Genomic DNA, 27,735 nt, shown 5'->3' with positions numbered 1-27,735 from the left:
CAAATCAGTTTGATACAAATAATAACTTAAATGGTGCAAAAGTCTTTTCTTAATACAGTGTGAATGGAAATCTGACAGGACACTCTGTGTTTTAATAGTTAATATAATATTGATAAGGAGGGAATTAATGGTTTTATTTGGCTGGATGTAAGTTCAGCTCCAGGCACAGTTTTTGTAATTTAGCCAAGTTATTAGATAGCCAATGCAAATTAAGATCACGTACGATTCAATGCCTGGAAGGGGCATGGGATGCCGTTCATTTGGCCTTTTTCCTTTAGAGCAGCACTGGTTTCAGATTGAACGCTGTTGATTCCAATAACTATAAAATTGACGTCACCCAGAGGGTAAATGTCCAGCGCAATATATTCACACTTCTTTTGCTACAACAGCAGCAGCCACTTGATGCATAGATGGACAGTCAAAACATAAATCAACAGCCTAACTCCTTTTAAATTTACTATTAATATGAAATAGATGGTACTCATGTATTAGTTATGTGAGATTTCCCTTTGTACAATTATCTGAGCCAGTGGCGTGTGGATGAAAACACTGATAGAAGACAATGAATCGCTGCACTGAGAGTGCTCTGAACGAGGGCCTTGTTCCTTCATGATGAAAAAGGAAAACAAATGAGAGTAGATTAAGACTTCTACCTCCCCTCGTCTCCTAATAACATGCCTCATGCGTGTCATGCATGTTTCTACTTGATTATTTTAATTTGCTGCTGTTTATTTTGCTTTCATGCTTTAACAGTGATACAGTTTCAGTTGAATTACCTCAGTTTATGAGACTCTCACAGACACAGTGCTAATAAAGACGGAAGCAAATGCCTGCATAGAAACATCCCTCATGTGCAGAGGCGGAGAGAAAAACTTATTCTTAGCTATAGGATACAACAATTACTTTCTGTTTCACCATTCTTGCAACCTCATGATTTATTCACTTTATAGTGATTATGCTTTTCCGATGTTATAAAATGGTCCAGATAATTGATGCATTAAAGCACTCCAGATTCAGGTTTGTCAAGATGAAGTTAATTATTTGTGAGAGCAAATAAATGTCATGGCTAAAGTGTATTTAAAAGCAAACACTGCAGTGGTTTGTTTTTTTTTCGCACTTATTCCAGTTCCAGGGAAACTGTTTATTCCTGCTGTGCAAAAAACCTTGTCTTATAGGTTCAAAAGACTCGCTGTGCAGCCAAGGCAACCAAGGAGAGCTCCATACTACGGCAGCACAGGCAGGTGTGGAGCAGAGAGTGCCCCAGGCTGCAAAAGGCTGAGTAAGAGCCCCCTATTACTCCCTGTCATTATCTGCTGCAGCTTTCTGAATCTGCTATTACACCACGCAACCATTCCACTTAAGCCCCATTGAGCCCAGACAGGAACCTGGATGGAAAAAAAAGGGTGTAAAGAGGGGCAGGGGGGTAAGTAAGCCCAATGAGAAAAATGAATCAGGGAGAAAACAAGAAGAGAAGGAAGATTTAAGCTGATTTTCTTGCAGTGATGATATTGAGTTAAAGGGTGAGAAACAGAGAGAAGTAGGGGGGTTAGAGCAGTGTGGGGACAGAGGGGTATACTGAATGGAGGAACACTCTCGCTCTGCGTGCTCAGGCAGAAGTGTAGGAACTGGGGCCCCAGCGGTGTCATGCCTTGTGAAGTGAGAAGGGCAGCACTAGCTCTGGGGTGCAGCTTGTTTGGCTGCATAATGACTGTGTCTGAGCCACCCAAGGTTAATGATGTACACAAGTGTGAGCCTCAGTAATGAGCCTAGTCATAAAGATGTGCCACCGCTTGCAACTCTCTATACATATATCTGGTTAAATTACCTTCGGATTCAAAAGCCAACTTGTCAAAAGGGAAAACAGGCATGTATATCACTATGGTTACTCGTCTTCCTTTATTCACAATCATGTCGACCCCTGTACCAGTTAGTAAGAAGAAAACAATTACTGTAATACCTGCTGTAGGCTTGTTAGTATGATACATTATGTCCCACCCGTCTGAGATAGTGTGTGTGCAATACATGGAAGGATAGACCTGGTCTCCATCCCACACCCCTGCCTCCAATCTAAAAATCTATCAGTAGTGTGCAGTGGCGGAAAGTACATTTATTCAAAGGACCATGTGTGTAGGATTTAGTGGCATTTGGTGGTGAAGTTAACTCCCTCACTTCACCCTCTCCTTCCAAGCACAGAGGAGAAACTATGGTGGCTGCGAAATGCAGGAAAAACATAAACAGCCCTGTCTAGAGTCTTTGGTTGTTCAGTTCTGTTTATGTTAATTGTTAGCGAGATTAATATATATATTTAACAAGGCTCTATCTCTCTCTCTCTCACGAAACAGGGAGAGGGCTGAGAACGACATCCATGACTTTTTAGAGCAGATCAGGCCAAATGGTGGAACAGACACTGCCATCTTCACACTCACAGATTATGGTAAACTCTCAGATTATGGTTAAATGGTATTAGTAACTGTAACTCTTTCGGTCTACTAATATGTGTCCTTGTATGTCTATGTTGGGGTTTAGGGCTGGACCTAAAGAGGGAGCGTGAGGCATTCAGGGTAGCCACTGTGGAGCCTGTTCATCAGCTCAAGGATGACCTGTGCTTCAGACTGGGTGAACTAAAACATCAGCACCTCACTGCCCCCCGATCACACTGGGAACAAGTAATACAACAGGTATCTGTGTGCTATGAAATAAAGACCTGTCTGAATGTCAACAGTTATGACCACAGTTAGCTTTAACAGAGCTGAATTTGTAGAAAGCTAGCAGAATGGCAAGATGTTTAAATCTATCTCAGAAAAATAAATTGATATAGTCTTTTACTGCGCCTGGTTCAAAAATAAAATGGTTCAGCTTTTGAGAATCCTTGCTCTTACAACTTATGTACTGGGCTGTTAGTGAACCATTGGGAGTATTTTATCCTGTCAGTATACTCAAAGCCTTCAACAATGAATCTTGGCTGTCTGCACTCTCTGCAGGTACCAAACCCAGTCAGTTTGTCCTGCACATCCAACAAAAGTTTAAACTCTCCTGCTTGTTCACACAATGATCTCAGCTTGCACACAGCGTCGCATTCACTGTCCATGAATCTCTTGTTTGTTAGATATCCACAGCCCCTAAGTCACCAATTCTGCCTTTGACTCTCAGAGGCTTTTTGGAAGCTCTAGAGATGAATGGCGAGATTAAGGAGTAAGCAGGGGTCTTTAAAGACAGACCATACCCGGAATGAACTGTCTGCCAGCCATTTTGTCTCCTCTGTGTGGCCCACTCATGCTTGTTTCTTTCCCATGACCCCCTCTACTCTTGCTGGCCCACAGCCCCTAACCACCTGATTGCATGGGCACAATAGGACAACCTCCCCCTTTTTGTCTTTTTGTTTTTTTCATAACTTTTGTCAGTTTGTCCTTTTTTCACCACATTACTTCACTCTGTGACTCACAACAAATTCAAAGAGAGATCCTTTTTGGGTGCTATGTACTAACACATAGTATAAGAGATCATTTTCAGAAACAATGACCTATACACCATTCATCCACCCATCCATCCATCAAATGTTGCTTATGTGGATAACGGGTGCGATGGCATTGTGGGAATGTCACTTAAGAATTGAAAGAGCCTGTTCCTTTTCTGAAACAGAAACATACCTAATTATTTGATAAGCCTTATCTCAATTTCTAATCAGCTGTTTTCCTTATGCTATCTAACATCTCAGAAAATAAGCAGTTACTGATTACTTGCTATCACTGAATCACTCTAGTGATAAATGTTTTTGAATCTAGGCGTCTGAGAGAAGAGGGGGAGCCTGAGTTCAACCATTACTGTTGATATGAGCAGACATTACTAGAAGGAAGAAAGGGTTACAGCCGATAGTCTGCTCTTTGTATCCCTACAGACGGAAATTTGTAGCTGTAATATTTTAGCTGTAAGAAAAATCTTTCTTATGGATATCAGAGGAATTCCTGGACAGTCAGAGCAAGACGTGAAACTCTTATTTCCCAAAACAATATAATACATTTGATAGTAAGGTGGCAATTCATACTTTTCCATTTGATTTCAACCTGTCTGACAGCCATGTTTGTTTTCTAAGCCTGTATTTTATTATATAACTATTGTTTATGGTTTTATCCTTAAATTACCAGATCAACTTTGTTAAAGTCCAGCAAGATGACATAAATGCTAAACTTCATGCAGAGTACCTGGCCTTGGATGAGGAGATCATTGGCCTTAGCCTCGAGGTAAGTTTCTCTCTGCTGGTTTTGTATCTTCCTTCTGTTTCAGCAAGACACCAATTTCCAATCTTTATTATAGTTTAAGAAGTAATCACTACAGTCTATCACTTAAGCAAATGTCTGAATATTTTATTACATATCTCAAAGATGATCATATTGTCCTCCACAGGAATATATTACTAGTACTTCAAATGATCTGGTGAACGTAGAAACCATTCCAGAGGAGGTTTTGGATTCAGACTGCCCTTATCCAGAGCTGAAGGACTCCCTGATCCAGGCCTTCCACTCCCTGTCAGAAAGGTACCAGAAGAGGGTGCAGAGTCTGCAAGAACAGCTGCAAAGAGCTGACAGGTAGGCCTGATGACAACTTAAATTCAGCTTTGAATTGACTAAAACTGTGGTGATTTGTACAGCTAATATGTTATAAGTGTATTAAGGCAAGATCTTCAATATCTTCCTCAGTATTGATAGAAGTAGGCTTTTAATGATTTTCAGCTAGCCGTTTTGATAAATCCATGTATATGTAGAACTCCAATGTATGCTGGCAGATCTAAATGAAAGATTAAAAGCTCAGCAGGACATCAACAGCATATAGAGGCACAGTCACTTCACTCCCAAGAAGCAAGCTGTTGAACATGGCAAGTGTTTCTCACCAGGAGGTTGATTATATCAATGTCTCAAAGTCACATGATGGCTTTAATTCCATATGGTTACTATATAGCACTGTTAGCTCCTATGAGTAGTATGCAATTGATCCTTTATCCCCTGTGGAAATAAAATGGTGTAAAATGAAGGTAGGGGATCATAGTGTCATAATATTATCTATTTGTATATATTTTTTTATTATATTTCCTGTGTTGGATTCTGTTTCAGATTCTGTGGCTGGTGTGCAGATGACCACCAACGCTTCCAGTTCGCTTTGTCTCAGTACACGCATGACATACCCAACCATAGAGCACTCTACATGGACATGCTACAAAGACTCTTCCCTAAGAAAACTAGACAAGAGCTGGTCAGTACTTTGGCAAGATATGTTGAAGAAAAAGAAAACTGTTTTGGTTGATTATTAAGGAAATTAACTAAGTTTGTCAAATGAAGAAATCAAATACATGCAATGTATGTACTGTAAACACACAGGCATGCACACACTGGTCATTCATGGCCTGGAACAATGTACATACAATGTGGTTTACAGTACAAATCCTGATAGTTACTGATACACTTAAATGTTTATTCATTAGCAACAATTTTGATTATCAAATATTTGTACGTTATATTTCAAGCAAAAGGGACAAAAATTAGTTTGACGCTCTCAAATAACTGAAAGATTTCCTGCTTTTGGTTTTCTCATACGATAGTAAACAGAGTATGTTTGAGTATTGAATTGATGCTTAAACAAAAAGATAGAAGAAGACATATTAGACATTACCTTAGACTCTGGAACATTTTTCACTACTTTCTGACATTTTATAGTATTGGGAAGATGAATTGAAAATGAAAATATTTCTTTATCCAGGGACGTCTCCCTGAGAGTAAGGTTCTATTTTTCAGGAGAATCCTGTTCACACTTATACTGTACCATTACGTACAGTATAAGGTATCATTACACCTTGAAGCTGCCTAGTACAACCACAGTCTGATCTGCTGACCACTGAGCAATTGGAGATTATGTGCCTTGCTCAAGAACACAACTGCCCACTGACCTTTTAATGTTTCTCCATGACTGTACTGCACACAATGTACATACCCTAATGGACACACACACACACGGACATACTGTATATTAGTGCACTTACACACACACGCCTATCTAAAAATGTAACTCCCTTCACCAATCTGAAGCATCCCTGCAGTGTGAGTCCCCGGCTCCCTGATCAATGTTGCTCAGTAGCCTGAGCTGAGTGGACAGACACACAGATAAGCCTGGACAATGATCCGCTCAGCACACTGCAGGATGTGCCATGTCACCCACTGTGGACGACTTGCTCACGCCACCGCCCACCATTGCCATGACAACCGCCAGCCCCGCTCTGTTCCCTCACCCGCACCCAGAGACCTGTCCTCATATCAGTTCCAGCTGGGTGCTGCATTTAGAGCTGTGATCGTTCAGCCTTGGGGGGGGTGGGGAGTGTGAGAGGGAGTGGGAGAGATGTGTTCCTCAACAATTTTTCTCCACACTTTTCACCTGCTCAGAAACAGACCAAGAATTGATGTAGTGCTGACTCCACCTAATTCAGCTATTAGTCATAATCAAGCTGCCTTGCATGCAGTAGATAATCAGTGTGAACTACAAATTGAGTTGCTGAAACCTCACTGATTAAGTGCATAAATGCTATTCTGATATCAGTGTATAAAATCAAGATTTTATAGACTTTTTTTGTGGCATTTTCTATATCTGAAATCTAAATTAAGTGAACAAGTATGGCATTGATTGGTATCCAGCAAGCTCAAAGGATGGTCCCCTAGTTGAAGCGAGCTCTGCACCTGTGAAGTTTTGGCTTCATTAGAAATAAAGTGGGGAAAAAAAGAAGCCCAACTGTTTGGCCGCAGTCTGCTATGGGTAGATATTTCCCTTATATTTGTTGTGTGAAAAAGTAACTCCCATTGCTGTTGCAGACATATGGTTCGATTGGAAATTCTATAGTCAGTACTTTAATTACAGAATCGTCTCTATGGATTTTGTTGGCTGTTCCTGGTTGAGCCTTAATATTTTGCTCACCTGCCTTTTTAGTTCCATCTGTGACCAATCATTTCACAATGATTGCATAATTTTCTGTTGGTTTTGTCAGTCTTTAATTTAAATTCTAATGCAAGATATCTTTTATAACTAGATAGCAGGTGTGGCATATTACCACAGTTAAAGGGTTTGTGCAGTGTAACAATGATAAATCAGCTCTCTTCAGTTGCTCGCAGTATGCACTGTTTTGACATTTTTTCCCATTTTGGGATCTTTGCGAAGAATTATTTGAGAGAGAACCTTTTTTTAAAAGAATCTTCACACCATGCTTCGTCAAAATATTTCTACTTGTTTGTCATTTCAGTTTCTCCATTTGATTTTGAAGAGAAATATTCCGAAGTAAGTAGAGCAGAAGGAGAAGGTTTAGGGAATTACATTGGTGACATTTACTCACTTTACCAAAATATTTGGTCAAAATAATTTATAACAGTTTCTCTCACCATGACCTGCAATTACAACCCAATTACATATCACTGTCTCAGCAAAGTGCCACTTTATGCTGTATGTACAGTAGAAGTATGTGGACATTTTTTCTGTCTTCCTTTTGCTGACTTAAAGTAGAACCAGTCTCTCAGTTTCACCACCATCAGATGGTGATACTCCAGCTAGCTTAGAGTGGACATCTCCCTCTGCTGGATGGGGCTCTTTATTGTCTATTATGACTTTGATGTTCTCTCATAACAAGTGGGAGGCTAACAGAGTACCAGCAGAATTTCATAGTAATACCCTCATAATGTGCCATGGAAATAGTGGAAACACTTCATATCTCTTACCTATTCTGGCTATATCTGGGAGGCCATTTTTATTTTCTCTTTTGTATGGCTCAATCCTGGTGGAGACAGAGCTCCGCAGAGGGAATGTGGATGCAGCAGTTAAACTAAGTGTCGTGCCACTTTAAGTGTGCACTGCAGAGACAGTGCGGTGGATGCTTCCACATACATGCTGTATGTAATGTGTTGCCGGTGAAACATTGCAAGCATGTATGCACACGCATACTGTGTTTCTGCTCTGACAACACACAAAGGCAAGGGTAGTAAAGCAGAGGACAAGAGAAAGTGAAGAACAAAGGGTGGATCTTCCTCAAGTTCTAAAGTTGTGCATTAATAAACAGGATTTGCTTGACTGCCTCTGGCACTTCTGTTCCGTTGGCAGGTCTGTCAGCTCACTCATTTTCAATAAAACCAGTCAGCCGTCTAATGCCATCCCACCGTCAGTTAGCCGCTATTAGCCCATAGATGAATATCATTCCCTCTGTTCCAGTGAAGCAGCCAAGTGATGCAGCCTCTGTGAGCGCTGACACAATGATGAATAGCTACAGGCATCCCTCACACAGAAAGGAACTGTTTTCCTTCAGGACATTTCACAGCCAGGAGACAGGGACCATTTTATACACCAGCGGAGTTAGATCTGACACAGAGTTTTCCCTATGGTCCTGCTGCCATTATTAAAGATAGTATATCATATAGAGATGTTTTGGGATGTCTTTTTGTCATCAATTTGGCACAACACTGTGTATAATACATCAATGCACATTGTGTTCTTCATATTCATATTGTTTTTTTTTTCAGTTCTTATAAGGATAACTAATACACCAATTAAGACACTGAGTAATGCCTTTGTGTCACCCCATACCATGTGCAAACAATGCCTTCTCCATACTTATTGTTCTTCCAGATGGAGCATGAACGCGCGTGGGACTGGCAGCGCTTCACCCAGACACAGCTGAGAGTGGTGACCCAGCAGTGGCAGCGGGACCAGGAAGAATTGCTGGCCCGAGCCCTGGTCACCCTGCAGGAGGCGAGGCATGCCCACCAGGAGGAGCTGGAGCTCCACAGAGGCCGCCAGCACCAGCAGGACATCTGCTCACATCTCAGGGAGGAGGTCAGTGTCTGGTATACCTTCACAGCAGGAGCTGTCTCGTGTCAGGATCAGTTCCAACTTTATGAGACGTCACTTTTTATGTTAGCAATTATGCAACAGTGCTGTGCCTCCAGCCCATTTTTAATCCCTGCAGAAAATGGATCTATAACTTTAATATTGTACTCTTTCATTGCTCTTCAGCTTACCCAGTATGAGCTTTCTGTGGTCTACTTCTCTATCATTCTTATTTATAAAGCACACTCACTCTCATCTACTGGTAGAGTGAACATAATTTAGCTCATTTCCAGTAATACTTAGCATGATAAGCTTTTTTCTGTATCCTCCTCTAACTATGTAGATGTGATAGCTGTTGTGAGGGACCAGACAGGCAGCGGTGTCTGACTTGCCTTCTTGTGTACAGTATATCTGCTGACGAGGCTGCATATTACGCCAGGCTGCCTGACAGCATCTCTCGCTTTAGCTGCCACTTGGGATGGGCCGTGAATGCAAACAAGCTAATAAGGATGGTCTTGCAAACATGATGTTGCTGTCTCTGAGGGGTGCTAGTTCACATTCACACAACAAACAAGTTACTCATGTGAACAAATCCATGTGTTGTTGATGCAGTGCTGTACAAATTGAATTTGCTTTGCCTGCCAGTTAAAGAAAAAAAAAATGCTGCTTATGTCCTGTGGCTGATTAGATAACAAGACGCTCTGATGTACTGGGATAGGGTTGGTGTGGGCCATCTCCACTGAGTCTAGTTTTGTCAAAAAACAAAACATATCACTAAACAAGGGGAAACGTGCTGGTTTCATTTTTTTAACTGTTGCTTTGGAGAACAAGATCCTTTGATTTGATAGAAGAAAGGAATTTGAAAATGCACATATTCTACTGTATGTGAAGAATATTCAGGGGAGGCCGAGCCGGGTATATTGTGAACTAACAAACCAACAAGCCTTCTGCTGGGATCTTTTCTCAGGTCTCAATGTTAGGACTGTGGAAACGCAACAATATATAACAATCTCTCTCTTTGTGGGCCACTCCTTGTACCACTTCCCATGTGCAATAGTTAATTTTCCACATCTGTGTCACACTTAAATGTTCAATTGTGGTTTGGATAAACATGTCTCTGCAAAGATAGGAGAGCCAGGTGCAATATATCCCATTCCAGGCATTGTCTCAGCCCATGGGCCAGATTCTTTGATTTTAGTGTTATCATTTAATTCTCTAGCAAGCTTATAAAATTGTGCCATAAAAACTGGCTCTTTATCTCTTTTTTCACAAGCTGCACCTAACTGTGCAAACTTATAAACATAAACACTTTAGATTGAACCTACAGCACTCTGATTTACTGCAGTATACTACATGCCTGACACCAAAATATCTCTCTCTAAATCTAAAACAAAGATTGGACAGTTTTGGAAGAGTTTTACAATTGATTATTTTTTCATGGAGTTTAATATGAATTCTTCCTGCCTCATTTTGAAGGAGAAATGTACCGTACTCAAGGAGTACAATCTTAGGTGGCATTACTCTACTAAACATACATGGGTGGCTGTGTTGCCTTGCTTTGGAATGTATATATGTTAAACTTGTTGATGTAAAATAAACATCAGAGGTTTTTATTTTACTGAAAGAGAACAATTTGGTCTTAAAAAATAATATTAATATAGCCTATGATTTCCATATTGGCGTAGGTATCCGTGAAAAACATCAACTCCAGTGTATTTGCCACAGTGAAAGTCTAATTTAATCTGTTTTTCTCTGTGTTTGTTTTAACTCCTGGGAGTCATATACTCCAACAGTCAACAGCTTGCAGATTTTGACATAATACATGACAGTACTTGTGTTTTTCTCCTGAGTTGCTTTTATTATACAGCTATTACCTCATTTAATTGGACTCTTTTTCTCTTTATCCTTCACTGTGTTCTTTCATTTACTACTGGTGTACTGTAAGTGAAGAAGCAAATTCAAGGTCATTAATGAATTCCCATTCATTTCTGTCAGAATGGAGCTTAAGATACAACTACAATGCCTGGCGTAATAGAGTTTTGTTAAGAAAAAAGCCATCACAGATTTTTAAAATGATGAAATGTGCTGTATATTCAAGACAGTATCTGCAAACTCCCTTTTAATGTATTTTTGAAAACTACAGGGGCCTTTGACTTTATTTGTGAACCTGCAGTAGAACATAGACTATGGCAAACTCATTGGGTTTTGTTTTTATAGGTCTCTGAGGCAATAAGAAATATAAAATCACAGCCATTTTCATTCCCAATGGCCTTTCCACACTACGTTTTTTGTTTATGCAGTGCATGTGCACATATTTGCGTTTGTGTGGAGGCTCAGATGGACGCCTGTTTGCATCCAATCTTTCTTTCCACTGCCTTTATCATCCCAGCACAGCGACACAGCGGCGAAACAAGATGGATTCTCCTCCCATTGCATCTTTAACGCTTTGTTTTCTGCAGCTGCTCCCTCTGACCCAAGCAACTCTCCTGACTCTGCTGTGAGTCACTCACCCCTCTTGAGATCAACTCCATTTCTACACTCTAAATTTTATTCCTGCTTTATTATGTAGGCTGTATAGTGTAATATGATCTAGTTGAAGACTTGCACAATGCAGCTAGCGGGCTACCTGTAGGCTATGAAAATGTATATTTTATGGAGGACTCCTGGTCAACATTGTGATCCATAATTTAAGAGGAATTAATTTTCAGTTGTGTAACTTTGCTTATCTGTGTAGTGAGTTGTACATATAATGGTACAGGCTACGGGTACTTGTACCCCAGGGGGAACTTGTGCAGTTGCCAGGGGTTATGTGGAAAGCTCAACTAATTAAACTCAACTCAACAAAAAAAATATGTGATTTGATTAAAAAATATTTTTATAACATATCTGTGTTAAGGATAGGATTGGTGTGATGTTGGTGCTAATAGGCTGCCTAGCTGAGTCAGTTACTCAGATACCGTTAATTATATACTGTGAATGGTTGTAACACATTAATTCCACTTGTTGCAACTGAGAGTTTGTGAAAACATCTTAGCAAATGAGCAGAGAAGTTGAAATAGTTTTTCTTAAAGTAGTTAATGAGTAAACAGTTGAAATACCTGTTATATAGTTAAATAAAAGTAATGAATAAACCGTTGAAATAAAATAGTTAGTAATGGCTAAACAGTTTAAATAGTTAGTTAAAATAAATAGTTGTGATGTAAATGAACTAATCTCTTATAACAGCTTTTATCAATGTTAACAGCATTTTTAAAATAGATTAAGAAGTTAATGTGTGATTGCCGGCTTAAAGAGTAAGATACTTATGCTATACTGTCTCGCTATGATAATGAAAATAACCACCCTCCCCATCTCATCTTGTCTCTGCCTCCAAGGGTTCAGAAGAGAGCATATTTTGGATGATTTTTGGTCAGTGCCTGTCTGGTCCTTACCTCATTATAGGGAGCACGGCTGTGTGCTGCCAGCTCTCTTCTGAGGGACATGTAGTGGGAAGAAATCCAGGGTAATTGATTTCAGAGTTACCGTGTACCCCTCTGTTTTGGAAAGGGCAGGGCTGTCACACAGACCTCAGCTCTTCTCCCCTCCTCTTGAGAACCACAGATTGGCCATGTAGAGATGACTGGCTGAAATCATGTGTCTGGACACATATGACATTACTGATCACATAGCAGTTTTTCAGCTTTCCAAGGAACTGCAGATGTGATATACAGTATATATACAGTAGTAGTAGGTGTGTATGCGTCAGCCATGGCTTATTTCCTTCCAATTTATCACTGAAAAACAGACTCTTCTTCTAAAATCATCAGCTGTTTGTTCTGCAGTGTTCTGGCTGCTGTAATTAGCTGGCATTGTTCTTGGTGTTACTGTTCATCCCAGCCTTTCATTCTGTCCTTGCTTTTGTTTTGCCTCCCACTTATATCTCCCTCCCAGGCATCTTTGATGAGTGATTGTGTTTTTCACATGAGTAAATAAACCCTGGAGGGATGACAGATTGTTGTAACATGTTCAGGTGGGAAAAGGATGAGCAGGCCAATAGACAAGCGACACAACAATCGTAACAAGGAAGCTTTTTCATAAGACGGGAGGTTTTCTTTCAGCGCAACAGCTAATTTTTTATTTCATGCTCTCCAGAGTACTTTTTAATATAAACAGCGCTGTTACAGATTAATTTATGCCCGGATGATCTGTATGCCCTTCCTGTATTCTCTAGGCGCTGTGTATTAGCAGATCCCCTGTCACTGAGTGTTAGTGACTAAAAAGTACAGCTCTTCATCCCTCTGGTGGCTGAATGGACACAGCAGAGTCTCAGTAGTTGAGACAGTGCGTGGGCCACACAGTGTTTGGGCTGACAACTCTCTGAGGAGTTAATTGCTCATATGTGTATAATTCCTCCACCGCAAAGTGATGTACTTGTTATGGACCTTCAGGAAAATTCTGATTGTGCTAGTTGTGGAAAATACAAATAGTATTCAGCAAGTTTCATTTTTTCTCATCTCTTAATGGACTTTAGTTCTTGTCCCTTTAAAGATTCAGTACATCTCATGTGTCATTAATGTCACTCAGTAGATTGGTCCCACATATGGAGGAGTGGTGCTGTTCCTTTGAATACACCACTCACTCTCTCCAGTTTGCTGCTCCAATTCACAGCACTGGTCGAAGCTTTGCAGTTTTGCACGAGTTCATAGGTAATCTGTTTCCCTCATCTGTTATATATAGAAAGTTTGTCATTAAATGACCTGCAATAGAAAATTTGACGGCTGCTGCAACGCCCCCTGACAGAAGACATCACGATAACTGTACAGTTGTATTAACAAAGGCTTTGAGCAGGCTGCAGTGTACAGATAAAAAGGCCTATCATTCTTTTGTTATTCTGACATCTCTGCAGTCATTTTTGTGCTGCCATGAAAAAGGATGGTGTCCCATTTCCCTTTGAATTCACAGAAAATGAGATTCCAGTGACAAATTACTGTAGACTGTACATAATGAACATTTTATTCTCTTTGTGCTCCCCTAAAAGGCCTTTTCATCTCTGCCTAAACAAGAAAGACATACAAAATGCATTCATCCACTGCGGCTCTTACAGTGTTCACAGTGGATCTAAACTATAAAGATACATTTCAGATTGTTCTGTGACCTTAGATGACTACTGAAACCGAACTTTTAACTTTTTGATTTATGAGACTATGGAAAAAAAAACAAAGACATGTTATTTGTCACATGTTAGTTTGTATGTCCCCAAAAATATGCTTTACAGGCCCACCCATCAGGTTGTTTGCACACCCCATCTCTCAAGGTCCCAAGCATCAAAGATGCAGGTGTCCTATCTGGGCCAGGCTCGTGCTTGATGGATGGTTTAATTATGTGCACTTGTTTTTCTGTAAAAAGCTTATTTAATTTTATTTTCAGAGGGACAGAAGGAGAGAAAGATGGGGAATGATTTGCAAAAAAATCCCCAGCTGGACTTTTAGGTTATAGCTCCAGGAGACCATGAAATATTGATAGTTTAAAATGTATTTAAACCCTTCATATGAACTGTATGGAAAACCTCTTTTATACTCTACCCAATTAGGTATTTTTTAGCAGGCATCTATGCTGAAACTTGAATGTGCTTTTGAGGTTTTGTATAGGTCTGGTATTTTGCTCAAGGAAACACTGAAATAATTCCTTTTTACAATCACAAGATTATATTACACAAGGCAATATTGGAATAAGCGCCAACACCAGTGGGTTCACATTACATATTAAAAACAGCAGGAACTCCATAACAGAAAAGATGGACAGCGCAAGACTACTTTTCTATAGCATATATGTAGCAGCTTGGATATTGACACAGTGCTGGCACCATCATTACTCACTCACTACTCTCTGTCAGTACTCAGGATTGCTCTTCTGGTCATGAAAATTGCATATTGAGCCCAGTTTCAGGAAAATAGAGCCCTAAATTTTCACATGAGAAGAATCCATGTTGTGTCTCTCCAGCTTCAACACTGAAATGCAACTGGATTAGAGACTGGATTGTTTTGAGTCCTCTCTCAAACACGCAGCTGCTGCTTTTTCTCAGGCAGACATCAACTATGATTGACTTGATGATACTGCTGGTGCTAATGTGTGTGAGACCATGTTAATTTGCAGTTCATTCCTTTAGGGATTCCTAAGCTCTCCTCTGATAGATCTGTGAATCTGTGTGCCCGGTCGGAATGCAACACTTTAATACCCGGCACGCCACCGAGAGGCTGCTGCATAACGAACCTGTCACTCACTCCCCAGCAAATGTGTGTGTGTATGTGTGATAAGTTTAGACGTCTGTTTCTAAATGTCTAGCTGGGTGTGTGAGGATTGCTTTCTCTCAAACACATGAACAGAATTTCAGAGGAGAAAAATTTGTCACATTTCTGTCAAGCATTGTATCTTCATCTTTGGTGATTACCATATTTTAAGACAAGTTAGTGCACGCTCTTTGTGTCATAAAAGCCCTTTAAACTCAATTGGATAATGAGAAAAATCCATAGTCACCAAGTTGATGCTATTGAAATCTGATATTTTGGAGCTACATCTTTTGCGTAATACATTTAAAATAAAAGTTAATACTCAGAATCTTTACGGTTTAAAAGTTGGATGGGTATCTAGAGGAAAATGATTTATTCTTGACTGTCTTGGAACTGTGTATAATACCTCATCTGAATTGCTATATAAGGGCAACTCTCCTCACTAGAATGAATTCTGTTTGTAATAGAGCTCAAATACGAGGATTTTCTTTATGATTCAATGATTTGATGGGTCCTGAGGTGATCTAACGCAAAGTGTGAAAGGCATTTTTGACACCTCTTCTAAAGTTCATGCCACACTTTGGAACCATGCCGGTGGAGCTCAGCTGGTTGTCTCCCTGTGAGTGATTCTTTCAAGACAGCTGTTGATGGCCAATAACCTGCTTTTTGTTTCTCCCTGGTGTGTATTTGCATGTGTGTCTTTAGCTGCGGCAGTGGCGGGCCCAGCAGGAGGAGGTGGCGAAGCTGGAGGCAGTTATAGCTGCCAGACAACAAGCGGAGGAAGAGGCAAGGGTAAAGAGGGAGCAGGAGAAGGAGATGGCCATCAGATCACAGCAGAAAGAAAAAGTAAACACGTCCTCAACACACCCATCACAATGAATGTGTCAGTTTGTTCCTGCAACACTTGCTTAAGGTCACCACATCTGCATATGAATGTGTGCAAGCTTGTGTATGATTTTAATTCCTTCCTTATGTGTTACCAGTGAGAAATAGGTTGCATACAACTTCTGTGATCAAAGAAAGTTGACTGAAAATATTATTATCTAAGAGATCTCCATAAATAGGAATATTACAGTGAATATTCTTTCTAGATGATAGATGGTATTTTTTATCCTGTGCTCACACATATGGGTTGTGCATAACTTATTATCTTGTGCATACAAGTGTATTATCTACATGGAAAAAAAAAAGATAATTCACTATAAATTCATATACTTTGTCATGCCGCTAGCCCACTTTAGATGCACACAGGCAGCTCAAAATAGAGAGAACTTGGTCAATCAAAAACACAGGGCTGTCATCAGCAGGAATAATCTGCTGTATATCTTAATGGACAGCAGGCATAGATGGGTTAGGTTTAGATGGATGTTGGTGGTGCTGAGAAAATTGCCTCAAAAGTGAAAAAGAGTCACATTGGCTCAGCTGGATCTCAAGCAATAGGCAACAAATAGCAATGATTTGACAGAAAAGAAAGTGCTTTTCAAAAGCATCAAATGCTATGCGGCACGTCAGCTCACGCTAAAATCTTTTGGTGTGTACGAATGAGTGTATGAATGACTTCTCACAGAACAAGATATGACTGAATGCCTGCAGAAAGAGCACCGGATTGTAGGGTGTTTTATAGAACCACTGGAATTGCTATGTAGTTGTCTCAAACTTGTGTACACTTTCAAATTACTTGCTTGCCTTAGGTAAATAACAACATATTATATTTTGGGACATGAGAACCTTTGTATAAAATAAAATTACCATTCAATAAGGCTTTTGAGATATGACAAGTAGCTTACCATCAGTGCTTACACTGTTAGAAGGATTTAATTCTGGGCACACATGGAAATTAAACTGAAAGCATACGTTGTTACAATTATCTGGGTATTCTGATCATTCAATTTAGTTATTGTCCTCTCAGGTACAACAATACCAGAATCTGAGTGTGTGTGTCTGAGTGTTTAATTAACTCTCTCCTCAGGGGTCTGCTAGAAGAGCATGGGCAACCTGAGACACTCTCTGATTAATGAGAGCATTTAGGCTGCATTGGATTCCATATAATTTAGCACAATAGTCTGCCAGACAGTGAAATATCATCTCATTCTCTGTATTTACACTTATCTGATTCCTGTTCTGTCACAATCAATAGGACATGACGATCCTAAGAGTTCTGTGGGAGTCAAATTAGCGGGAGTGTGGCTACTGTTGTTGAGGCTGTTGTTAACTTTTTGTCGTTATTCTTTGTAAATTGTTGTTTTTCCCTCAGGTCAGGCAGTTTTATTTAAAGCAGAAGAAGAGGGCGGAGGTGCTAGAGCAGAGGGATCAAGAGAGACTTGCTAATTTGAGAAGCGTTATGGAAGAACAGGCAAGGCGAGATAAAGAGAGGTGAGTGTTGTGTCATGGGACCTTCAGGAAGAGTTGCCAAAAAAGAGTCCAGAACCCTGAGAATACATCATCCCTATTACCAACTATAACATAACACATACCTTTTTACTCATGGGCCTACAGCTGCTTACAATTACAGATATTTTAATGCACATTCATGTTTTCTATTGCGATAATATCACGCTCATTTTACTCTTATGATGAACAGCTATGTTACAATTATGAACACAGCACTCCACCGATTGTGTCAAAATCAATTTACAAGTCATAACAAGAGTCATCTGTAGTCTGAAAAGAAGAAAGACAGAATAACCCTGCCAATGTTATCAAGGTTATCTGAGCTTGGAGTTTGAAAGACGTAGGCAATTACAAGGTATGGAGGGTCTAATGAAAAGATGTTACCTTTTGCCAAGTATAGGATCGAGCAGTTTTGGAGGTTTACTCATACCAGGGACTAAAAGTCAGGATATCTCAGCCTTGCTGTTTAAATTCCTTCTTTCAGTCTGTCACCAAGCTTTGTAGAAGTGCAGTACTACATTGCTAGAATATCCCTTGTCTTAATATCCCTTTTCCTGAGAGACAGACTAAGGAAGAGTGACTAACAGCAACCCGTGTCAAAATCTTGGATCACTGATGCCGAAAAATATCGTATCACAATATTTTGTTTTGTGATATTGTATTGAATCTCAAAAACATTGGATCATTTTTTTGTGTTCAAACCCCAGCTAGATAGCAGTGTTGTAAACGTAAACTGAGGGTTCAGTTCAATATATTGAATAAACCGTGTATTGTGATACGTATGGTATCACCAGATTCTTGCCAATACACAGCCCTACTGATGATTAGAAATAATATATCTGAGGGTGAATTTTGCCTTTATTAACAAGCAGCACTTGCCGCCATTACAAAAACATTTTGTGCAGGGGAAATTATTATTAAATGATCAATAAGACATCTAAAATATTTCCATACCATTGGGTTTTGAGTACTCAGTGTAAACATCATATAGTTGCCATGATGCTGATACACAAATATATATATGACGATGCCTGAAAGTGTAGAGCTATGTAAGGCAAAATAAAAGAGGAAAAGTGGATATTAAGGAGTAAGCTTGTATTCGATGACTCTAGATTTCCTCAACTTTATGCCGTGAAGTAATCGCAACTTAACAGCAGCTGAAAATCTTGTCAAATGCCCTCCAGTCATTTAACTTCTCACCTTGCTACAGTAATGTCGAAGGGTACTCCACAGTGTGTCAGTACTCGCTGTTTGCGCTGAGAGGGCAGTGCTTTTTAGCTGTTTAATTACTCATTAAAAATAGAGGATTCTACTTTTCAAACCTGTTCTGTTTGGTGTGAGTTGCTCAGCATCTCTCTGCAGACTCTTGCAGAGACTGGCATTAGTAACAGATAATGGTGTTGACTCATGGGGGGGGCGCTGAGATAGAGATAAAAACAGATGATGGGAGAGGAGCTCCATAAAACCCTCCACAGCCCAGAGGCCTGCTGTGTCAGGAGTGATAGTTAATGGTGGTCGTGGCAGAGGAGGAGAGGGGCTGTTCGGGTCTGATGTCCATACCCTCTGTGCTTCCTCTAGGGTGCAGTTTCGGGCAAATATGTTACAGCTGCGAATGGAGGAGAGAGAGGCGCGGGAGCTTGAGCGGCAGAGAGAAGAAGAAGACAGACAGAATCGTCTGGAAGTTCTCAGAAACCAGGTGGATCATTATCTGCTCTTAACCTTTTCAACCACTCTGATTTTCCCCGTCAGTTGAAATGACCCTCAAGGGAAGCCTTACGCTTATCTGAGTTGAGGCATTACTGCCACCTTATGGCAGTACGTAAGAATGCAATTATATGTTATCAATATATTAAATGTTGTTTTTTGTTTTTTTTTCCTATTTATCTTTTTAGGTTGGGGTGGTGGCAGAGGCAGACCCAGAGAGAATGATGGCAGATACAGAGGCTTGGAGGAGTCGACAGTTGAATGTAGAGGAGTTTGAGCTCCAAAGGCCTCTCTACAGTATTAACACGTACACAGACTCTCAGGTGAGGCATGATAACATTTACCCTCACATAACCTTTAGCTTTGTATGATTACAAAAGCTCTGCGGCTGCATGGTCATTTGGTCAATTCCTTGTCTATGCTCTACTATTATGTGTCTGCAAAGCCCTCTTTTCCATACATATTGATCATTTTGAGCTGTCAACAATTTGTTTATTTTCATCTTGGATGAGAATGACCAGTGAGCCATGCAGTAGAGGAACATTATGCAAGCTGAATGGCTGCTCTTCGTTGCAGAGAACTTTATACACCGCCTTGAACTCAAGGCCACCCAGCCCCTCAGTGTACTTTAGAGTCTTTGTGTGTGGTTGTGTCACCCATGTAGAGAATAGGTTAGAATATGGTTATTGTGTAACACAGGCAAGGACTAACGATTGTCAAACTGTGCAAATCTTCTACAATAAAAAACTGCGAAGGATTAGTGATTAATCTTGTTTCAAGTATAGAATTTGGGGCAAACCATATAAATAAACAATGGTAACATAGTGTGTGATCTTGTCTGAAACAGCTGGAAATGTATTATTTATTCTGGGTTTTTTTCTTTCCAGATTGTGTCTGATCCAAGAGTGCGGGTGGAGCAGGCCCTGCGGGAGGCTGGTCTGCACCACACTCATTATGCCAAAGAGGTCCTCTCTGTTATCAAGCCCCCTAAACCCCCAAGACGAGATACAAAATCTATACTCAAATTCTGACCAGGGGCTGGTTTGGGATCAGGCCATCCCTTGTTCTGGTGTTGAGCATTATATTAAATGTAAATAATACATTTTACTTTGCATGCGTAAGAATCACATTCACAGTTGGACAGATCATGTTGTTTGGGATGAAAGCTGCTGTACTCACAAAGCAAACTGATAAACAGTAAGTAGTGACCACCAAGTGACACAGTGCAATTGTTTTTTACTTTTATTATAGGTTTTACACTCTACAACAACTCACAGTGTCATACAGTATAAAAAACATGTACCTCCAAAAATGCCTGCTTATGTTACTTTCAAAAGGTTTGGATTAGCATGAACACACTGTATGACACTCCTAAATGTAATGTTCCTAGTTATTTAGTAACCAGTGAAATACAGTCTAAGGTCCAATTCATCTTCTTGTATCACAAGAGAAATCAGTAACGAATAATTACAGTATTATAGTGTTTTTGTTTCAATCATTCAAATGTGAAGTGGGTTTCTTGATGCTACAAACACCCCCTTAGATTTAGGAACTGTCTCTATAACTGTTATATATTTTTGTGAGTCATATCTGTGTTAATAGGTTGCAGACTTGGATCACCACCAAAATACTGTAATCAATTGTTAATTTTTCAAAGATCCACCTTCACATTTTTTGACAAACAAACTACCAGATGTTGACTTTCTTGGCAAAGTTACACGTGTAAATAGAATATTAAAATGAACATACAGAACAAATTTTTTAGAGAATTAATGTTACTTTACATAAGTACCAGAGTATTAAATATTAAAGGCTACAACACATACTTACATATATATATATATAGATGCAATGTACTTATATTAGCTTCATCAAAGAAATCATACAAATCTTAACTTTTTAAATAAGTGTTGTATGCACATATTAACATGGTAAGTACAGTATATACAGTATACATATCCACATATCAGTCAAAACTATTTACACTCTATTTGAGAGGCTGGGGTTGGGATGGGAAGTGCAGGGGTCTCAGACAATTTGTCCCAGGCGTTTCTTGATAAAGTGGGACACCAGGACTTGAGGTCTCTGCTGGTACTCCACCAGAACATCATGAGAGGAGGTGATCTGGTCTCCCTCAAAGCGGTTCAGCAATGCAACACAGATCACAGCCGCTGGAGACAAAAAGGAGATTATTAGTCATATATGCTAATGTAGGTTGGACGTCATTGGGTCAAATCATAATCATCATCATCTATCTATTCTGTACAACGTATGTCTTTATTGACCAATATTGACGTAGGCTAATTAAAGGATATAGAAGTTCTACTTGTAAGATTGTACTTTTTGTAAAAAACAATACCTTTGAGGCCACAGACGCGGCACATAGCGGCAAATACGGTGGACTCCATTTCAATATTCCTCACTCCAGCCTCGTATGCCTTCCTCAGATACTCCACTTTTTCTTCATGAGAGAAGGAGCAGAGAGCTCCGTCAAGTCGGCCTTGACCTAGAGAGACACAGCACAGGATTTGTCACTGCCTGATCAATGGTTTTGACCTGTTTGAAGATCTCACCTACAGCATATGCCTCAGCGGGATTACAAATGATTTTACAAACAACGTTAGGTGTGAGATTATGTTGATACCTTCATAGAAGTCATGGGTGCACATGGTGTTTCCGATCACGGTGGGAATGTTCTGAAGCTCGGAGGAGCACTGCAGAAGCTCATTGGCCACTCCCTCGTCCAGCTCAGTGCTCCTGGTGATGACTTTACCCAGAACCACCTGCTCAAACTGGGGGCAGAAGGAGTAGTCCACAGCCTTATTCGTGATCACCACTGTCCCCGGAGCCAGACCTAGAGACGACACCAGGCAGAAATGTAAATCTATTCATGACCTGTTAGCCAGGATAGACCAGTGATTGAGGGAAAACAAGACTAAACAATGGTTCTTACCAACTCCACCAGATGTTCCAAGACGAAACAGGACCACATCACGGCACTGAGCATGGTGCAGCAGTTTTATGAGCTCGTGCAGCATGATGGAAATGGAAGGGACGCCCATTCCATGCTGTGATGGAAACAATTCAAAATAATAATAAATTATTAAACAAGTAATGCAGCATTTGAAGCCTACTAGGACAGAATAGGTCATTGTTGTGTAAAATTAACTGCTGATGTAAAACTTACACTTATAGAGAGCACTGGTCCCACTTTATACATGCTGTAGCGATCAGTTCCCTCACAGATATCTCTGATTTCCTCTGGGTTTCCAGGCAGTTCCAGCTCCTGGTGGATGAACTGTGCAAAAGCCTTCATTCGATTCCCGCTGCCACCAACACACACAAACTATGGGAAACAGAGGAAGAAGATCAGTGAATTCGGTTTCTACCTTTTGAGATTCTAAACCCCAAATTATAATTTATTTTTATTAGCATTTCACCAACCTTAATATCTCCGAACATTTCTGGAAGGTTGTGAGTCTTGGTGCTCAAGCTGAAGTGGTAGAGAATATCCTCCTCCATGGTGTCCAAGTAGGGATTTTTCACTTGGACATGTTGTCTGAGAGCAATAGAGTACAGCACATTAATAAATGGGCAGATAGTTCAAGTGAATCATAAGAAGTAAATAAAATAATTTAAACCTTAGCTGAGGTTCCCAGATACTTACTTGATATACTCATTGTGGTCATTCCCCATACAGTTGAGTAAAATTGGTGCCATGCTTGCAGGAGACGCTGTGAAATTCAGTCTAAAATAAAGTAAAGTTGCTCTGCTGTAAAACTTCCAAATACTCGTTGCAGCTGTTTTTGAATAAGAGTTGTGTCTGGCTGCAGAGCTGATATAGTGTTGACCTCTGACCTTGCCACTGATTGGTTCCAGAGAGAGGAGTAGCACTTGTCCTCACTCTCACAAAAAACATCCACCAGCAGCCAAACAAACAGAGCGAGATCAATCACAAGAAAATGATTATTGGTCCACTTCTGAAGCATCAGTGTAGCTTCAAGCCTTCTTTGTGACGTAAGCTCTTGTTATGACTGAACCTCACAGACCCCATGAACTGTGATGTGTGTGAATAACTGCTGTGTTATAACATACAGCTTCACCAAAGGACACAGAGATAACCTTTGACATTGACATGCAACACTCTGGATTGTCAAAACAATGACACACGCAGAGAGAACTTAATGTACAACCAACAGAAATGCTGCTGGCTCAATCAAAAATCAACTACATTATATTATGCATTGTGTCATTTGCTTTAAGAGCAGCATTAGGTTTCTGATTTGTCCCAGAAAATGGGCCATTATTTGCTGTAATGTGTCAGTATTACGTGGCAGATTATTCAAATCTCAGCCTGTGAGAACAAGTATATATATACATTTGTTATGTAAGGCCAAAGTAAAAACAACTGTGAAACATTTTGAATAAATTTTTATTTTATTTGAATAATTAAACTCTTATTCTTTAAAGCTGCCTTTAACAGAGTTACAGACACTGCAAAAAACTTAACACGAGGCTTACGGGTGCCTTCTTTACTTAAGGAATACAGGTAATGAGGCACCACTAACAGGCAAAATAAATAAAAAGGTCCTAGCTTTAATTCAGTTAAGCACTTTCACGCTTGAGTAATACATCTGACGTGACAAAACAATAGAAACTAGGTTAAACATTTGATGTGGCTCAGCATGAAAGGGTAAAAAAAGTGTTGTTAGAGGAGAGGATGGCAACTATTCCTGTTGGAAGCATTTAACTTTGGGCATCCTTTTCCACTGGCAGTCTTCTAGTCTGTTGGGACAGAAAAGTATACAAGCATGAGTCATTCGCCAAAACATTATCACATAATTCAGTAATAATCTACATTTCACTGCCGAGCGGCATTATGAATTCTTAATGGCTGAAATCATTTCAAATGTTGTGACCCTCGTTTCATTATGTGCCATATCCACTTATTGAGTCACATAAAATCAATACACAAGCTAAACAGCTTGGCTCCATTTGGTTTTATTATAACCGAGGCGGATTTTGATAGCATGATGAAAAAGCAAGAAAGGGAATGATTTATGGTGAGCTGGAAGACAGTAAATCAACCTGTCAGAAACTCGGTGCTACTTACTTGACAAATCGTGGTTGGCTATTGGTTTGTCGTCTTCTGCATAACCAAAGCTCAACAGCTTAGACATGTCGACAGGAGCTGGTTTCTTGTCGTACACTCTGTGAGAACACCAAAGACACGAGGTCAGATGTGATGGGAAGGCTTTTTTTGAATGGAAATCAAAGCAGATGATGATTTAATTACAGATATAATGTAATGATTTGTCATTAGTTGGACCAGAGAGCCTACAGCTGACGCAGGTTAAACATTAAATATGGACCCGACCCTTCCAACATTTTAGAACAAGACAAACATTAGCAGAAGTACTTTTCCAACTAAGTCAACAGCTGTTATTTACAATTGACAGTTTCCTCTAAATCTTAACAAACCAAACCACCAACTCTGCAAAACTATTTATTAAAACAAGTTATTGAATTTTTTCAGATTTAGCCTCATTATCTTGAAATAAAGCAACAAAAAAAAGATCTGAATTAATTATTTTCACTCAGTCAGTCACATGTTTCAGTGTGAATATCCTGCACCGAGACTGTACAGCTGATCGTCGCACTGCATGAATGAAAATCACTGCTTTCTGCTTGTTTTAACTATTATAACTGTAGGACTTAAATAACATTTGCAGAAGAGCCTTTGTTGACATACAGCCTCGGTATCATCCAGACAGTCTCTGTAGCATTGTATGTGAAGTTTTTCTGGGGGTTTGTGAAGTCATTGACATTTCCCAAAAGGTACAGGACACACACAGACCAGCTGTGAGCCAAAGCAAACAGGTGAACGTCCAGATTTGTCTAAAAGCCATTGATCTGCGTGCTATTTCGTTGGACCTATGTGTGCAGTGGGACCTGTGAACAATTCTGCTTAGTCACCGCCACAACATGGAGACATATAGTCTACAATGTATTTATTAATAAACACACATTTTGAAATGTTTCTCAGACATCTTCTGGAAATACGCCGATGGACCAGGCAAACCCTGAAGATCACGACTTTTGGAAACAACACTTGAAGGATAGGTTCACAATTTTTCAGGTCTCCCTTAAAACAACAGTCACGTGCCGGTTTAACAGTCTGGTTAATCAAATCCAGTGGTTCTCTCAAGGTTACAGTCTTTTTAGTACAGAATGTAGTACTGTAGTGTTTTCCCAGACAGTGTTTCCCTGTTGATTTTGCCTCCATCTCTAACATTAAAAGCACAAAGGAAAGGGATCTTTGAATGCCCAGTACGAACAGGGAGAACAATTCCTCGTATTTATTACCCAAGTACATGCTTTTAACATTTGTGTCCATAGTAAATTAAATTATACGTAGACAACTACTGATTAGATTAGGAGGAGCTCAGTGTGGAGGGACTTGGTTTGGGATTATTAAAGTATATCTTCTTCTTCTTCTAACGGCTTTGTACTTAAGACCAATAACCATGTACTCATTTTACTCAGTTACTTCCACTCTAAATTACTGATGTGGTCTGACATAATAAGATCCTTGGTCTATAATAAATCTACTCTATTTTACCATTGTGTTTCTGAGAGTTATAAGAAGTGGCAGCTGCTCCTACTGAATATAATACAGAACAACAGCACCATCTTGTGACCGCATGAACTTACATTCTCTTGAATTTGCTGGTCTGGTAATATTGAGTGGGTGACTGCAATTTCTCCAACTGGCTGTCATGAACATTGTTGTCCTGCAGAACACAAAGCAAAGCCACAGTGTGTGGTGGTGGTTTTGTGAATGTAAATAAAGCCAGGATATATAATATAGCCTGCTCAAGTAAACTAAATGAATTAGTAACACTACAACATCACTAACAATCCTTGTCTTAAAATACAGGATCATAACAGAATACCATCATCAATCATTTGTTACTGTGGTGGCTGAATTACTCTGGTATTTCTCTGTTTACCTTCTCTTTGCCATTGCTGCTGCTATCATCCCTCTCCCAGGCCGACATGTTGTCATTCCCAAAGGGAGGCTCTAGCTGTTGAAAAGCTCCAGGGTTTTTATTCTCGTCAGTGTTAATTAGGCTGTTGGAAAAAAAATACAAAATAGGGATGTGAACGTATCCTTCATTTAATGACAGCTGGAACGGATAATTAAGATTAAACAGTAAAAAATAGACATTATGGTGGCTTATTGTTGCAGTTCATACTGTTCCTTCTACTTTACAGCACTTTAAAAGTTTGTTACAAGTGCTGTAACAGTTATACTGTGAGTGTGGGAGCATTATTACAGTATAGTACTGACATTAGTAGTGTATTAACAGCAAGTAGTAGTGTTAATACTGGAGGTGGAAGTATTTTAAACCATAAACTGACAACAAGTCATAAAGTCTGCATGATAATAATGTTACCTTGGTTCGCTGTTGTCACCTGACTCAGTGCAGAACCAGTCTGGAGGTTGGTATGAGTTAGTGTTGGAAGTAATTGTGTTCTCGTGCCACAAAAGTCCTGATGAACAAGGAAGAAAAGAAAACAGCATACAAATAAATGTAGGCAAAAATCAACCAGCGAGAGGGATGTGTGTAGATATAAGGCAGCAGGGTGTTTATACCCCTATGTCCTCCTTGTTTTGCAAGTTTGACATAGTCAGAATCACTGTCCAGGACTCCGACCCTGCGACCCCGGGCCCTCTCATCAGGGACAGGGTTCATAGCTTGGGACAGTCCTGGGATCTGGGAGATCTGGCCATTTATTCCTTGGACCCCTGTTTTCACACACGTAAAGTTAAAACACACACACACACACACACACACACAGTGAAGAAAAGACGAGACGAGTCTCCTAATACACACACTGCAGCGTGAAGAAACTAAACTAAAGTCACTAAACACTTGTACTTGCCAGATTTTGTCGACTGAAGATCGTCACTGGTGAGAACTGGGGAATCTCTAGCGGAAATGGAAACAAAAACCCAGTTTCACTTGTCAGCCTCTTCGACGACAGTTTGTATGAGCGCGCTTTTGTCATTAGCATCAAGAGGCTAACGCTACATTAACGTTAGCGTTGGTTAGCGCTAATGCTATCCGACTGCGGTTCATTTTATCCAAACACGGCACCAGTTGGACGGGGGGGAAAAAACAAGAGGGGGAAAGTTAAAAAAAAAAAAAACACAGCACATATACACAGATGTTCGTATTTGAATGAAGAAGTTTTTTTCTTTTACTTACTCTGAATACATTCTCGGAGCAGAGCAACAAACTGCTGTGTGTGTGTGTGTGTGTGTGTGTTTGAGTACTGACTCTGTTTGGAAGTAGTGGCCGCCGCGTTGCCATGGAAACGGTTGGCTTGAGTCCAACTGCCGCTCCAGAATGTGAGGAGTTAACGGTCGATACGGGACGGTTAGGGGTTCTTCTCCAGTCGACGCCATTGTTCGTTAGTTAACGTTGGTTAGTTAACGTTGGTTAGTTAACGTTAGTAAGTT

General features: G+C 40.0%; 3 protein-coding genes across 3 annotated transcripts in view; 1 reads left to right on the top strand and 2 right to left on the bottom strand.

The window, feature by feature from the left end:
• LOC118338781 (coiled-coil domain-containing protein 148-like) overlaps window positions 1–20,384 on the top strand; it is a 23,746-nt gene extending 3,362 nt beyond the window's left edge. The window contains exons 3-14 of the mRNA XM_035676094.1: window positions 1,176–1,279; window positions 2,343–2,434; window positions 2,527–2,678; window positions 4,143–4,238; window positions 4,402–4,583; window positions 5,106–5,244; window positions 8,644–8,850; window positions 15,816–15,956; window positions 17,365–17,483; window positions 19,080–19,197; window positions 19,394–19,528; window positions 20,093–20,384. Coding sequence (XP_035531987.1) covers window positions 1,176–1,279; window positions 2,343–2,434; window positions 2,527–2,678; window positions 4,143–4,238; window positions 4,402–4,583; window positions 5,106–5,244; window positions 8,644–8,850; window positions 15,816–15,956; window positions 17,365–17,483; window positions 19,080–19,197; window positions 19,394–19,528; window positions 20,093–20,236 — 1,629 coding nt within the window. The 3' untranslated portion in view covers window positions 20,237–20,384. The remainder of the gene's footprint in view (window positions 1–1,175; window positions 1,280–2,342; window positions 2,435–2,526; window positions 2,679–4,142; window positions 4,239–4,401; window positions 4,584–5,105; window positions 5,245–8,643; window positions 8,851–15,815; window positions 15,957–17,364; window positions 17,484–19,079; window positions 19,198–19,393; window positions 19,529–20,092) is intronic.
• Window positions 20,385–20,666: 282 nt separating this feature from the next.
• On the bottom strand, window positions 20,667–23,083 carry upp2 (uridine phosphorylase 2). The gene is made up of 7 exons (XM_035676093.1): window positions 22,873–23,083; window positions 22,650–22,764; window positions 22,393–22,551; window positions 22,159–22,273; window positions 21,850–22,059; window positions 21,565–21,711; window positions 20,667–21,376 (listed from the first exon to the last, which is right to left on the bottom strand). The coding sequence occupies exons 1-7, from the start codon at window positions 22,923–22,925 to the stop codon at window positions 21,234–21,236; spliced, it is 942 nt and encodes a 313-aa protein (XP_035531986.1). The 5' UTR covers window positions 22,926–23,083; the 3' UTR covers window positions 20,667–21,233.
• Window positions 23,084–23,623: 540 nt separating this feature from the next.
• On the bottom strand, window positions 23,624–27,547 carry LOC118339004 (uncharacterized protein C7orf57 homolog). Its single transcript, XM_035676507.1, has 8 exons — window positions 27,482–27,547; window positions 27,156–27,202; window positions 26,866–27,018; window positions 26,666–26,762; window positions 26,219–26,339; window positions 25,920–25,999; window positions 24,319–24,416; window positions 23,624–23,990 (listed from the first exon to the last, which is right to left on the bottom strand). Exons 1-8 carry the CDS (start codon window positions 27,490–27,492, stop codon window positions 23,986–23,988), a joined length of 612 nt encoding a protein of 203 aa, XP_035532400.1. The 5' UTR covers window positions 27,493–27,547; the 3' UTR covers window positions 23,624–23,985.
• Window positions 27,548–27,735: the final 188 nt, after the last annotated feature.

Source organism: Morone saxatilis, unplaced genomic scaffold (genome assembly GCF_004916995.1).
Source record: "Morone saxatilis isolate NCDOM2014 unplaced genomic scaffold, NCSU_SB_2.0 Contig5, whole genome shotgun sequence".
In the NCBI taxonomy this organism is placed as follows: Eukaryota; Metazoa; Chordata; class Actinopteri; family Moronidae; genus Morone; species Morone saxatilis.
Note: the sequence above shows the minus strand (reverse complement) of the source record. Positions and strands in the feature narration are given on the sequence as shown.